Genomic DNA, 13,973 nt, shown 5'->3' with positions numbered 1-13,973 from the left:
GTCCATCGCTCCTATTTTACTAACCACAAACTCTCCAAAATGTACGCCAGTATCTCAGACACTTGTAATAGATGTCCCCGCTTGCATGGCTATTGGACAACTATTTTTAAACACCTTGCAACGGCTTTAAACATGTTGCTGACACCGTGTCCAGAAATGGCTATTTTTGGAGTACTTACAGTTAATCAAATAATTAGTAGAAAAATAAAAGGACTGCATTGCCTTTGCATCTCTTGTAGCTCGCAGAAGAATATTATTGGAATGGAAATCACCATTTCCCCCCAAAGCTTCGGACTGGTTAAAGGACCTCATGATGTTCTTAAATTTGGAGAAAAGAAAGTGCAACTTGAGGGGTTCATGTGAAAAATTAGTATCTGTCTGGGGCCCTATGCTCAATTTATAACAGAATTGAAGACACTACAGGACAGTTGATTCTCTATCTATGCTCTGTATAACAATGTAAGAAGGAAGGAATATATACTGTTATATCGTTGTTTTTTTAAATATTTTTTTATTATTATCATTATTTTTCTTTAGTATTATTATATTAGGGTTTTTTGTGGGTTTTTTTCTTTTCTATTTATTTTTTTTGTGTTTTATGCTTGTCTTTTCTTTTTGCCCCCTGGTATGGTTATGTTATTGTAATTTATGTGTCTGTGTGTGTATATGTATGGGCGGGGAGGGGGGGTATGTGTCATGCGACCAAAAAAAAAATTGTCCTTAATGATTATTGTATCATGATACCTGTCAATTTAATGAAGAGATTTTGTAAAAAAAAAACAAAAACAAAGTAACAAGCCACAGACTCCACCAGACATCACTCATGACCGCCTCTGAGCCTCAAACTTTAGTTAGAGCCCACTCTACCAACCTCTGTGATTGTTTACTTACGGGACACTCAGTCATTCCAGTCACACTGTCACATTTTGCCTTATGTTTTCCCCTGAGACGAAGCTCAAAGTTTTTTCCTTTTGTCATGTTACTACAGTCTAGTTGGCTCGCTTGTGTGTGAGTGAAATATTTCAAAGGAATTCAAATTGAATCCTGAGCTGTCAGATGAAAGACGATCACGTCAGGGAAACAGGATTAAAGTGTCCCTCTGCGCCAATCCCATCATATCTATACAGGACAGATTGAAGACGCCTTATCCTTCATCAATTCTTCACTTTTTAGTCAAAATATAACCAGAGAAAATTAAAAATCTAAAAATCTACTACTGTTATGGCCCAAAAATGATTTTGATGATTTCACAGGCAAAGGTTATTAATCAAATCTAGACTCTATTGATTAAAGTATGCTGCCAGGCATTGTAAATGCTTGTAAGACTGACAGAATGAAGTGTCCTCGACTGATAAATGAACAGCTGGAGTGGGGATCATTATTTAAGGATCTTGGGAAATAAATCACTTTTGAAAAAGTGATTTTACAGAGCAAAAACTTTGCTCCACTGCTGTTTGTGAATGAGGTGAAAATGTAAAGCCTCAACCTAGGGCTGCTGCGATGAGTAATAACTTTCTTTTTCTGTAAATACAGAACACCTACATGAAGCCTTTCAAAATGGAAAAAAGGGCAAAGAGCAGAGGAAGCTTGCCTGAACACCTTTGTCGGAGAGCGTCACAGTGTGCGTGTGTACAGCACTTTTTTTTTCAGTCCTACTCCACCATGACAAATGCTCAGTTCATGGGTAAGGGGATGAGATTCATGTTTCAGTTCAGCAAAGGGTAAAGCATTTAGTGGTTAGCGTCAGTGTTAGAGGTTAGGAAATGAACCCAAGTCAACTGAATGTCTTCATGAGTCTAAAATTACAAGTGCTGCAGATATATGTGTGCATGCAGCAATACACAAAAAAAGAAAAAGGAAAAATAAGATGGTTAAAAGATGGATAAAGGAAGACTTTATCAGCTGAATGGTCTTAACATGCATTTTGGGGATGTTTGAATGCATAATAAAGAAAAGAAAATTGGTACAATTTTAGACAAAAGCATATCCAGTGCTTAAAGGAAGAATGTGCAACTTTTTGATCCAGTAGATGTCACCCTTGAGCACCAGCATGAAACCAAAATAAAACTGCTGTTTTGCCACACCTCAGCTATTCTGAAGCCTCCGCTCTCCTCCAGCAACACACCTCCAACCCCTCTCCACTCGCTATCAATTAGAAAGCACCATAATTAAGCACCATGAAGCGTAAGCAGCGGACCAAATTGTTCTTTGCTCGAGGTGCAGTTGCCTGTGGCCTGCATTGTTGTGTTAGCGGCTAATGTTAGCACACTTTAACTCATAGCTTCATATTGCACATAAATGGACGCAGAATGACCGAGACCTAAAGACACTGCGCATCCAAATGAGCAGTGAGTAGGCTATGTTATTCTGTCAGTGTCAGTGTTGTCTGACCCGTCTCACATCCTCCACTCTGAGTATCAGCTCTTCCCATCTGAAAATGAATCTTCTTCAAGTAGAATAAAGGTGCTACATTAATTCATACTGATCACAGTATTGAAGAAAATGATCACAAGTGTCTTTACACTGGCTAGTTTAATGTAACTAAGCTATGTTCTGGGATTCTGAAGAAAGATTCCTGATATTTGAACACAGCAGCTAAACAAATACTCCTCCCTTCGGTGCTCCTACAGAGACTTGTGTACGCACATTGCCAGGGAAGTTATTCTAATAACTGGGCAATATGGCAGAATCTGGAGCGTCTGGACCACCTAAGGGTAAATTATCCACAGTAAAGGGAAGCATAGCATGTCATAGCAAAGGAAGGCAGCACAGCAACACTAATGTTACTATCCTGTCAAGCAGAAACACATAACCTCTGCTTCAGTCTGCAGGCTGTCAGCTCTTGGCGTTTTGTCCACAACTAAGTAGCCTCACTGACATTTGAGGGACTCTTCCCCATTTCCTGACTACAATCCCTCTTTTATTAATATTTTTTTTCCTCCTCTGATCTTCTCTTCTTTGGTGATCTCAGGCAAGCTTATCTTTTAGATAACACATGTTAGCGTGTTCCCAATATTCTGCCCCCTCTTTCCTCCGTTATCATATTTTTTTGATTTCTCTTTTGGGCTGTGCGCAAACATTTGATTTTGTTTCAGCAGAAACAGAACGGACAATTCGTGAACCAGGAGGAGATGCTCACTGAATTTGATTAGAATGGCAAAATGCACGTTTTAGTATGACGTAATTGAGATGCATTGGGCTAATATGCAGTTTTGCTCTCTTGCATGCACAATCATTTAAAGACTTTGAGAAATAAAACAAAGGTGTAATTACTCGGTTTAACAGCTAGTTTCTTAACAAACAATAAGCACATTTTTCTTTATAAGCGAGACTTCACTGTCTTTACAAGCCATCTTTTATCCTTCTGGATTACTCCCTAAAAATATAAACCACAACCTTTCATATTAAACAAATGCAACTAATAATAATTTGAACTATAGGGCAGTCAGCGTTAACGCATTGATTGCTATTTTGTCCCTTTAGATGCACCATGTACCACACAGGGTCTCCCTGTACCACACAGGGATACAAAAGAACAATACCATTGTGCCTTTGAATGTTCCAGTTCACTTTTAAAAAACTCCCAAACAGTCATTTGACAGGTCAAAAGTAATATGCACCATGTGATATCAACTGCTTCACTTTCTGATCAGTAACAACAAAAAGTCTGTGCATAAGTTAAAGTTGTAACCTTCGATCTACCAGAAGTTCCTTATTTACTTTCAAAATAAAAGTATATTTGCTAAGTACCCTAAGCTCAATCAAAATAAAAGCATAATAAAACCTGTTTTTAAATGCAAAATGATGGAATTTCAAACATTTGGTTAATTGTGATTGACTGTTGGAATACAGCGATTAATTGTGATCTTAAGAATGGATTGTTTTTAGCAGCTCGAGCTTGAACAGATGCAAATGCTGATACTTACAATACTTAACACAAACGTAAAAGAACGATGGGTTTCTTAAGACTTTGACTATTTATCTTGGTTATGCATCAATGCATTTGTTGTGGGAGGAGGGGTCTGCATTAGCATATTACAATAAAAAAGTGAACACGTCACATTTCTTACCACGCAATGCTCTGCTCTGACTGCCTGTAGTTTCTGGTTCCAGCCATATTCTTCATTCAAGAACTAAAATGTGACTCCACATACATTTTTCACATCACGGCTGTGGCTTTCTCAGTTATTAATAAGAGGAAGTAACACACTACTGTACATATCACAGATATGATAATAAACTGATGAGCACAATGATCTCAGTCATCAGTGAGCTCGGCTGTTCAAAATCTGAATCACCAATAAAAAAAAACTAAGCGTCTTGTGCTCTGTTTACACTCAGCCAAAGATTGTTTCATTGAAGGAGAGAAGCAGCACTCTGCATCATTTTCCTGTTTAGATAAATGACATAATAAATTAAATTAAATCTAGGCAACACTAAAATGTGTGCTCGGAATGAAGCAAATTGGACATAATGGCAACTCCTGAAGATAATTGTCAATCAAGATGTTTTTTTCCAAGCACATCAACTTTCCAATCAGAACGCTTCGAAGTAGCTTTCGCAAAAGAACAGTCAGTACAACTAACATCTGCATACTGGTTTTATCATTCATTTCTCATAGTGTTGCGTTCACTGCACCATGCATGTTCATGTTCAAGCACTCATATTTTCCTGTATTCATCAGTTGTTCTCATCACCTGGTAACATCTTTCCCATAGCCCTGCTCCTCTCCCTCATCATTAACTTATCATAATGCTGCTGTCTTTCTCCTCCTTCAGTTCATTCATGCCATTGATACATCCAACCCTTCACTTCCCCATCTTTTCTTTTTCTTGAATTAATTTGCTTGTCTCTCCTGATTAAAGTAGCAAGTACTTCCAACATTTAGTCCCTTAAGTTTTAAAATGTATGAGCTGTAGAATTCAAAACAACTGCACTTTTAAAGCTCACAACTGTTTGATAAATTCATACACACTCTCACACCACTCAAACTGTGTGGTAAGAGTTTGGCAGCTGTGTAAAAAAAAGCTGTTGCTCCAAATCTATGTCTTGATTATTCATTTGAAAAACTGCAAATAATTAAAGCACAAATATCAAATCTTAAACATTCACTTAATAGGTTGTTTGTTCAATAGACGAGTGGACTTGGCATTAAATGAATTAAACAACAGCAAAGCCCATAAATCATGCCTATTTATCTTCAATTTAATGTTAATTTAATTTCTTTGTGTGTAAACAAGGAATTATGCCCGATTAAAATAAAAATGCATCTGCTTAATGTTTTCCTTTTTCCATTATAAACCTTTTTACTATATATGATCATAGATCGATGGCAGAGGTACATTGGAAAGATGAAAGCAAAATGTTTTAATCACCAGACAAACAGGACTCTGAAATCAGAACAAGAATGTGATGAGCTTTAACCTCAACTTGTTTTATCCCCATCGATGTCCACCTGAGTCAACCTGCCCTAAATTTAGAGACGAGCACTTTTTAGAGATGAATTTTTGTCATTTTATCAAATGTGTCTGTTTTCTTTTCTTTTTTAATTTGTGTATTAAGCAACTTTGGTAGCAAGCTAAAATGAATAAATCAAAACAACTGAGCTTCATTCTGGCAGAATTCGGAACGGTGAAGAACCTGAAATCATTACAATATAAAATGACTTTAAAGGTTTGATTGTCCTGAAACACGACGGTTTTCTTCAGTACAGAGGAAGACAAAGCAACTCAAACTGAAGACAAAGAAGAATAACTGAGGTACAATTCCAAACAAAAAGGCTGCATTATGATCAAAACAAGTCTCTCAGCTCTCACAGCTGTAAACTCTGTCTGGGTACCAGAAATAAAGAACTTAAGACTTCATCTAAAAAACTCCTGATACCAGAGATCTTTCTGAAAATCACAAACGTGTGTCAACAGGTCTCCCTCACACTTCCAAATGACTGAAGCCACTTCCATCCTGAACCTCTTAACTCTCTTCCCGGATGCTCTACAAAGCTCCAGTTAACAGAAAGATGATTTTGTTTACTTTGCACCAGGTTGGAAAGAAGAACCAACAATTATCCTGTAATTTATTAGATATAATATCATAACAAAGCAACAGGTTAGGGAACTGGTGGAATGATAAAGGGAGAGGGACATGGTATTTTATGGTCTACATGAAGAATACCACTTATGAAAGTTATTTTTATTTACCCACCCCTTTAAATTGCCCCCCGGGGACAAATAGAGTTTTTCTGAACTGAGTAATACCCACGACAAACACAGAGCCCTTGTAACAATTATGCAGCTTTTGGTTGTAGTTATTAAACATTCCAACGAAATTCAGATCAGGTTGAAGTAAAAATGTTACTAATTGAGGGACTCCCCTCTCTTTAGCTCTGATCATAAAGAAAAGAGAGAATATAAATCGTTTGCACATCATCTTTTAAAAAAAAAAAAACAATAAATAAACACAATCCTAACCCACTTTTCAGACAGATTTGTATGAGGAATCTACTCAGTCAAAAGTGCCACTTTAGTTTTACAAGAGTTACAAAAATAGAGGTCAAACTCTAAATTAATTACTTAAAACTATATCTTGATTACGCACATCAGTGGTGCCACAGGGTGAGACACTCACCTACAATGAAGCACAGGAGCGTCTGTTTCTGCAGCGCTGCTCCGGTCTGTGATCCCATCCTGCCGCTCTAAAAAAGATCCACTGACTGAAGTTTGGGAGGGAAAGCGAAGAGGAGAGAGACTAGCACGATCTCCGAGAGTAAAAAGCAGGTAACTTCATAAGTCACAGATGGGGAAGAAATCCATGTAAAGTGTCTCTCCGGTCATTCAGCCGCGACAGGAGCCTCTGCATGGATAACCTTGCGCAAACTGCTCGGGGGAGGAGAGGGGCCAAGCCTCGTCCTTGTTCTTGCTGAATCTGAACTCCCCCGAGTCCTCCTGTCACCGATCCTCTGTCATCCACACATGAATCATATCCTCTCGTAAAGTTGTAGCTCTGTTTCTCTCTCCCTCTCTCTCCCCCTCTCTCTCTCTCTCACCAGCTGTCCCGAGATACCCCGAAAAAATCCGGAGCGCGCGCGAAGTGTGCAGCGCTTGGAAACTGTATTGTTCTGTGCGCAACGGGACGCAGCAGCCAACCCGGGACCGGGGGATCTGAGAGACTGTGTCAGGGTTCACTGGCTCTCTCGGTGAGGACACGGCTCTGGGTGAACCGAGGGGACACAGAGATGACCCAAACACAACGATTACAGAGCAGAGAGGGGACGTGATGGTGAATTGGATGAAGGGGGAGGAACGGGGCTGCTAATGGTACTTTTCCATTGGTTAATCGGATACATACCAGCGGCCAAACGGCGCATGGCAAACAAGTTTTAATAAAGTGGCTGAATAAAAGAAAAACAGCAGTAATCCAACGCAGCCTTAAATAATTCCATTAAACCGTTGTGACGCCATCTGAACTAGATGAAGAAGAACTATTTAATTAACCTCCTACTGGGATGATGAATGCAAATCTATTTTCTCCTCTCTATTATAAAAGGGACATTCTTGTTGGACCTTCATTTTTGTGTTTGCACAGATTAAAACGTTCTTCGCGGTGTAGATGGAAAGCGGTCATTATAGCCTATACCTCATGAAAAAGGCAACTGTTTCAATGCTCTTTATAAATAGGCGAGGTGACGTCATTTCCTGATTCAATCTACGTGTTCTTTAAGGGTGAATAATGCATCATTATAACTCTAGAACTAGTTTCCACCTGTACTGGAGCTCAACAGACAGGTGGCTCAGTGGATCGTAGTGCTGCTGGTTCGGCGTTGGACAGTTGCACAGTTGGCCGACATCTCCCCCTAGCGGTCAACTGAAGCCTTACACCTCATTAACTGTAAATGACGGATGCTGTACTTCTCTCGAGCAGTCTATGAGGACCAATTCATTTTATTCTCCTTCATTTCCAGCTGTTAATTTACTTTATGCTGACAATTCTTGGCATGCTTTTCTTTTCTTTTGTGATAAACTAAAGAAATAGAACTCAAAGTTTTAAAGCAAACCAGACATCATCATCAACACATTTTTCATTCCTTTTACAATTTTCACTGAAATGTAGCCCAAAAGATTGGAAAAATTTGGGACCTCATCGATCCATGTATTTAAAATAAAGTTTTGAGTTAAAAGTTGTTCTTTTTAACGGGGTGAAATGAGAAAATACATTTCCTATCGTAAGGTTTCGGGAAAGTGGATTGCAAATCGCAAGCCATTAAATAGGAACGGACGAGAAACCAAAAAGTTACAAACAAAACAAAAAGGCTCCCTCTTCTAAATACAAACAAGACTAGAAACAAAACCACTGCTGCCGAGAAGCTGACAAGAAACTAGATGAGGCTAAAGGGGAGACCCCAGAAGCAGCTGAGACACAAAGGCCATCAGGCCCGTGTTTACAAATAAACAAAAAGGCTGAATCAGAAATTCCCAGCACGAACAAACTACACTTGTAGATCTGATGGAACTCGTAAGTAAGCCCATCGAGAAAAGTCAAGTGGTGCTTGTACAAAATCACACACTTCTAGATGACACAAGAAAGACAGAGAGAACCTCTCACTGTCTCTGATGGTGAGACAATGAGCCAGCACAGAGTGCTGCAGGGGTATATATAACCTTCACACACCTGGACCAAATCAGGGCCAATCAGTCGCATACACACCTGACACTGACTGAGATGATTAGCTCCCCACACTCAGTGAGCGACCAGTGTAATCTCCCTCACACCTATATTACTTCCTGTTGTTATAAAACATCATACTCATATATATGGACCTATAAATTTAATTTGAGATTTTATCGCCATTGTTTCTTGTAACTGGTGGTACATATCCAGTAGGTGTTTGTGGGGCTGTGTGTATAAAAAGTGTCTGTTCTGCTGCAGTTCAAACTGGTGTAAAGAGGTCTATTTATGACAAGCCTAAAGATGATTCATCTATGTGGGTTTGTACGGATCGTTGTTTTAGCTCAACCTTTGTTGTTTGATGTTGTTCTCTGCCAAATACCTTTATGTGGATTAATGATGTTACATCAGATCAACAGAAAAGGCTAAAAAAGGACACTTTACCTTCCACCTCATCTTCTACCAGCAACAGATAGTTGGGACTTCAGCATTTCCTGTTGAATAACAGAAAGCAAAGTTACACAGAGAACAAATAACTATACCAGTGCTTAGCCATACAAGTGTTTAAAATGTGAAAAGTAGCCATTGTAATAAAATAAAATCTGTCAGCACCACAAAAAACGTTTTGAAAAAGTCAAAGAAAAATGATACCACAACACAAATCTGTGATTTGATATATATATCCAGGGTGGATAACTCTGGAAAATGAAACTAAGGTGGATAACATTATGATTGTTTTCTCCTAATATGGCAAGTGATGTGTGAGGATGTAGGTAAAACAGAGGACAGAAATGTCTAACTGAATGGTGATCACATCAATCAAGGAAGTCCACTTTTCTCTTCTTTGCATAGATTTTAGCATGAAAGGGGTAACAGGTTCTCAGAGCCTTCTGGGGCCCAGCTACATGGAGGGGCCCAGAGAGGTCAGAACATGGTACTTCATCCATTTAAACAATGATGACCAAATGTATTTTATACCTAAGTAATCACGCTGGAGACTAATGCTAATGCTACTGATCCAACGTGCAGGTGTTGATATTAAATCACACCAGGGGAGGGCCCATACTGGGTCTTTCAGGGGCCCAGATATTTCTTCTTTTTTAAAGAATTTAAAAAAATTAAACAATACCAGCAAAAAGAACAGGCACAATTTTGTCATAAGGGTTCTGCAAATGAATCACTTATCTTCAATCAAAGCTTTTTAGAACGCAAAGGGACTCAGGAGGAATCTCAAGATGAGCAAATTGTTTAAACTATAGTAACCTTATCAGTCACAGAGTATCTCTTCAACAAGTAGACAGTCATACCAAATGAAATAAAAACATTCAGTAAGGATAATTGTTACTGAATACTGAAAGCCCAAGAAGAATGTAAGAGGTGGCATGCAGAGTGAACTTGGCAGAGATGAAAAGGTCTTATCTGTGTCGAACAGAGTGTGGAGGGGATCAAGAAAAACACGACAGGCAGACCACAAGAGATTCTAGTTTGAAAATCTCTTTCTTATCTCAAACCAAAAGGTGTTTGAAGCAGAATGAAAAGGCATAGAAAAAGAGCAGGACAGAAAAAAATGAACCATCTCTTTGTAGAAAAGGGAATACAAGGATTCAGTGACATTTAAAAAAAAAAAAAGTCTAAATGCAGCAAAGTGATTACAGATGTAAAATCAAGCTTGGTTGAAGAACAAGCACAAAAAGGAGGACAAGTTAAAGACTGCTTTGTTGTTAGGATGAAGAAGTTTTTTAAAGATTTTTTTGGGCTCTTCGTGCTTTTATTGTAGAGACAGGAGAGATAGAGGCTGAAAATGATGAGAGAAAGAGAGAGAGAGTGGGGAATGACATGTGAGAAAGTAGCCACAGGTTGCACTCTTCGAGGACTACAGCCTCCGTACATGGGGCTTGCAAACTAAGCTTTGGGCCACTGGCACGCCGAGATTAAGAAATATTAACACTTATTCTCAAAATGATTGAAATGCTTTCATGCACACATTTTCCACATAATTAAAAAAATAATAATAATAATTGCAGCCGACCAAACTGAAACTGTGGAAACATTTTTTCGACATACATTTAACACACTTATGTCTACAGAGGTCAGTGCAGCTTGTTTCTAGTTTCCATATATTAATTTCATTATATTTCATAGGGGCGCAATAGCTCAGTCTGCAATGACTTGGGTTGAGAAACAGAGGCTCACCAGTTCAAGTACCGGTACGGACCGATTGCTGGGGAGGGGCCAGTTCACTTCCTGAGTGTTGCCAGGGTTATGAAAGGTACTGAGCCCCCAACAACTTGGGGTGCCAGTACCCGCGTAGCCCCCTCACTCTGACACCTCACCATTAGTGCATGTCTAAAGGCCATGCTGTAGCACGTCTCAGGATTAATAAAGTTAATATCCCATTTAGAGTTGAATAAATTATAATGTCCCTATTCATCATTGTGACTTAAATGATGTTTCATAGATTATATAATTCATGTGGTTCTAATAAAGCAGTAGCTGTAATTTGTTCAGAAACGAGTACCTTCCTATGTACTTGGAAGAGGAAGTATCAGTAAATCAGCATGGAGTTTGTTAAATATTAAAATATATATATATAAAATATTAAGTGCTTAGTATCACTAAAGAGGGTCTGTAAGATTAGTTTTATCACCTTCACTTAATATGACAATAAGTAGATACAAAACTTTTAACTCTGCCCTAACGTGTCAGGCAACAAACAGCCTGCTGGCATTTAAACCCCATAGCTACCCTGCCTGCCTGTCTGACCGTCTCCAAGGCAACCAAGTGTAAACCAACAGCAGGAGGCGTGCAGGGAGAAAAAGAAGAAAAGGAGAGTGAAACACTAGAGAGGAGAGTGTGTTAGGAAGGATCAAAGACATGACTGTCAAATGTCCACAAAACAAATGAAAAGACCTACAGCCGGACAAATGCATCCAGGAATGTGAAGAGCAGGAGCGACGTGATAACATGACACCACTAAAGTGAGTACAGAATCGTTTTGAATTCAACTTTTCAGTGCAAGTTGTGGTTGTTAGTTTGTCTTCAGATCTGCTCATTGATGTAGAATAAGTGTTTTTACATTCTATTTTAAGGTAGTTCATGTATTTATCGATATATTGCTTTAAAATAGAAATCAGCAGCAAATGAGCTGTCTTAACTGTTTGTTAAACATTAACCCCTTAGAGAGTTTACAGAGATACGCGCACACACACTCACACACACTCACACACACACACACACATAATGACAATCTCATTGAAGTAACTCATGGCGATTCATCAGCAGTGATATTGTGAGAATATAACTCCTCCTTGCCCTCTCTTTGGGGACCAATAGATCATTAGAGACCTACATCACAAGGCTGACATCAGAGTAATGATTACACAAAGATACAAACACTGAGCTGAAACGTCCTCATTGGATATCTGTGCAGTGTGTCCGTTCCTTTTTTAAATTTGCATTCGTTTTTCTCATCTAATCTACTCAAAAACTAAATTTCCACCTGACTGAACCTCAAACAGATCTGACTGGGAAATTGGCAACTATGGAGATAATTGAAAGGAGAGAGAAAGGGACGTTGGATGGGACGCTGGATAGAGAGCAGGGGGATGAAAATGAGATGAGACTTGGTCATAAGGTGGAAGGTTTTGACTCTGAAGATGAAGAAGAGGAAGGATCCATTTCACTTATTGATGCCTGCCGTAAAGGAATGGTTCAGGTACGATATATATATATATATATATATATATAGATATATGTGTGTTTGTGACCAAGACTTTGGCATGGGGATGGTGATTGTTGTGTATCATAACTCTGTTCAACCATCAGCCGTTAAGAGTCCTTAGCAGATCTGATGTCAGTCCATTGTTTACTGGAAAATTCCTGCATGTTTGTCAGAGATTTGGGGGTGAGAGGGGGGGGGGACATATTCTCCTGTGTGACAGGTTGTATTTTTCCTTACAATAACATGTGGTTTTCTGCATGTGGGATTTACATGACCTAAATCTCCCTCTCTGCGTAGCTCTTCCTCTGGGAGCTGTGTTCAAAACAAACACATGACTTACCGCTGACACAGGCGAGACACTCCCCCCCCCCCCCCCCCCCCCCCCCGTGATCCCCTGTGAATTCTCCAAAACGCTGAAATAGAAAAAAAGGAAATTTTATTCATGAAGAGATTTTACACATAATGCACACATTAAAACCATGTCTACATGTTAAAGAAGACTACTAACTGTTTCACTTTATTTTTGTACCTGATGATGTATTTACAGGTTGTAGAGCAGCTGCTGAAAGCAGGGGCTGATATGACCCTGTGTGACTCCACACAGCAGACGGCGCTGCACGTTAGCCCTCCTGAGCTCCAGGGGAAAGTTTGGGGCTGGATGTCAAGGCCTCATCTGCCTCCCCAGGCACAGCTGCTGCAGGCTGCCTGGCAGGGAGACCTCCACTCCCTACAGTACCTGCTGGTGAGACTCTTACCCTAACCCACACAAATACAAATTTAGCAGCACATTAATTTAAACCCTAGATTACTGTTTTTGTGTACAAAATTGTCATAAACAAGTTCAACTTTGAAACACCTTCATTTCAATAGACCACAAAGAGCTATAGAAGTGTTATAGAAGTGTTTTGTGTGTGCATGTCTCACTTTCAGAAGGACAGGTTGGACGTGAATGCTCCTAACGGCGACGGTGTGACCCCCGTGATGCTCGCTGTTCGGGACATTGACCTCTTCGAGGGCATAGCGATGATGTTGCCATGGGAACACAGACCTGTTGAAGTGGTCAAAGAACTGCTGGGACACTCTGTGTAAGAAAAGCACACATTCATGCATGCTGATATACAGAATATTTGACAAAATATTCAACTCAACACAAACTTTTTGTCACGGTTTAACCTCCTGCAGCTGTTACTGTCCTTTCATTCTGTTTCTGCAAGAGAAGTTGAACCCCACGATGCTTCATAAAGACTTAAAGCTGCTTTAGCATTATTTCACTTCTAACTAACGTGTACATGCATTTTTAAACATCTGATTTCCTGGAGGTGGAGGCCTTTTTTTTTTTTTTTTTTTACATGATCCCTTTGTATCTTATCTTTGCATTCAGAGATCTGCGGGTACGAGACCAAAGCGGTCGTTGTGCTCTGGACTATGCTGCTGAGATCCACAGCCCTCTGAAGGATGAGATCATTCATGTGATGGTTGAGGCCTTAAGACACACAGGTACACATTTACACTCGACAATCAAAAACTTCTTTAGTCATTTTTCCAGAGTACACTGGATCAAATCACTCTATCTAATGTAAATGGGATCACT

At 39.4% G+C, this 13,973-nt stretch overlaps 1 protein-coding gene across 2 annotated transcripts in view; it reads right to left on the bottom strand.

Moving 5' to 3' along the window:
* The window catches only part of ramp1 (receptor activity modifying protein 1), a 65,270-nt gene extending 58,014 nt beyond the window's left edge, over window positions 1–7,256 (bottom strand). The window contains exon 1 of one of the 2 annotated variants that reach the window (XM_061053810.1): window positions 6,625–7,256. In XM_061053810.1, the coding sequence (XP_060909793.1) occupies window positions 6,625–6,682 (58 nt within the window). In that variant the 5' untranslated portion in view covers window positions 6,683–7,256. The remainder of the gene's footprint in view (window positions 1–6,624) is intronic. The other variant, XM_061053809.1, reaches the window with a different exon arrangement.
* Window positions 7,257–13,973: the final 6,717 nt, after the last annotated feature.

The sequence above is a fragment of the Labrus mixtus genome, chromosome 13 (assembly GCF_963584025.1).
Source record: "Labrus mixtus chromosome 13, fLabMix1.1, whole genome shotgun sequence".
NCBI classification, from domain to species: Eukaryota; Metazoa; Chordata; class Actinopteri; order Labriformes; family Labridae; genus Labrus; species Labrus mixtus.
The sequence above is the reverse complement of the archived record's forward strand: the minus strand, read 5'-3'. Positions and strand labels throughout refer to the sequence as shown.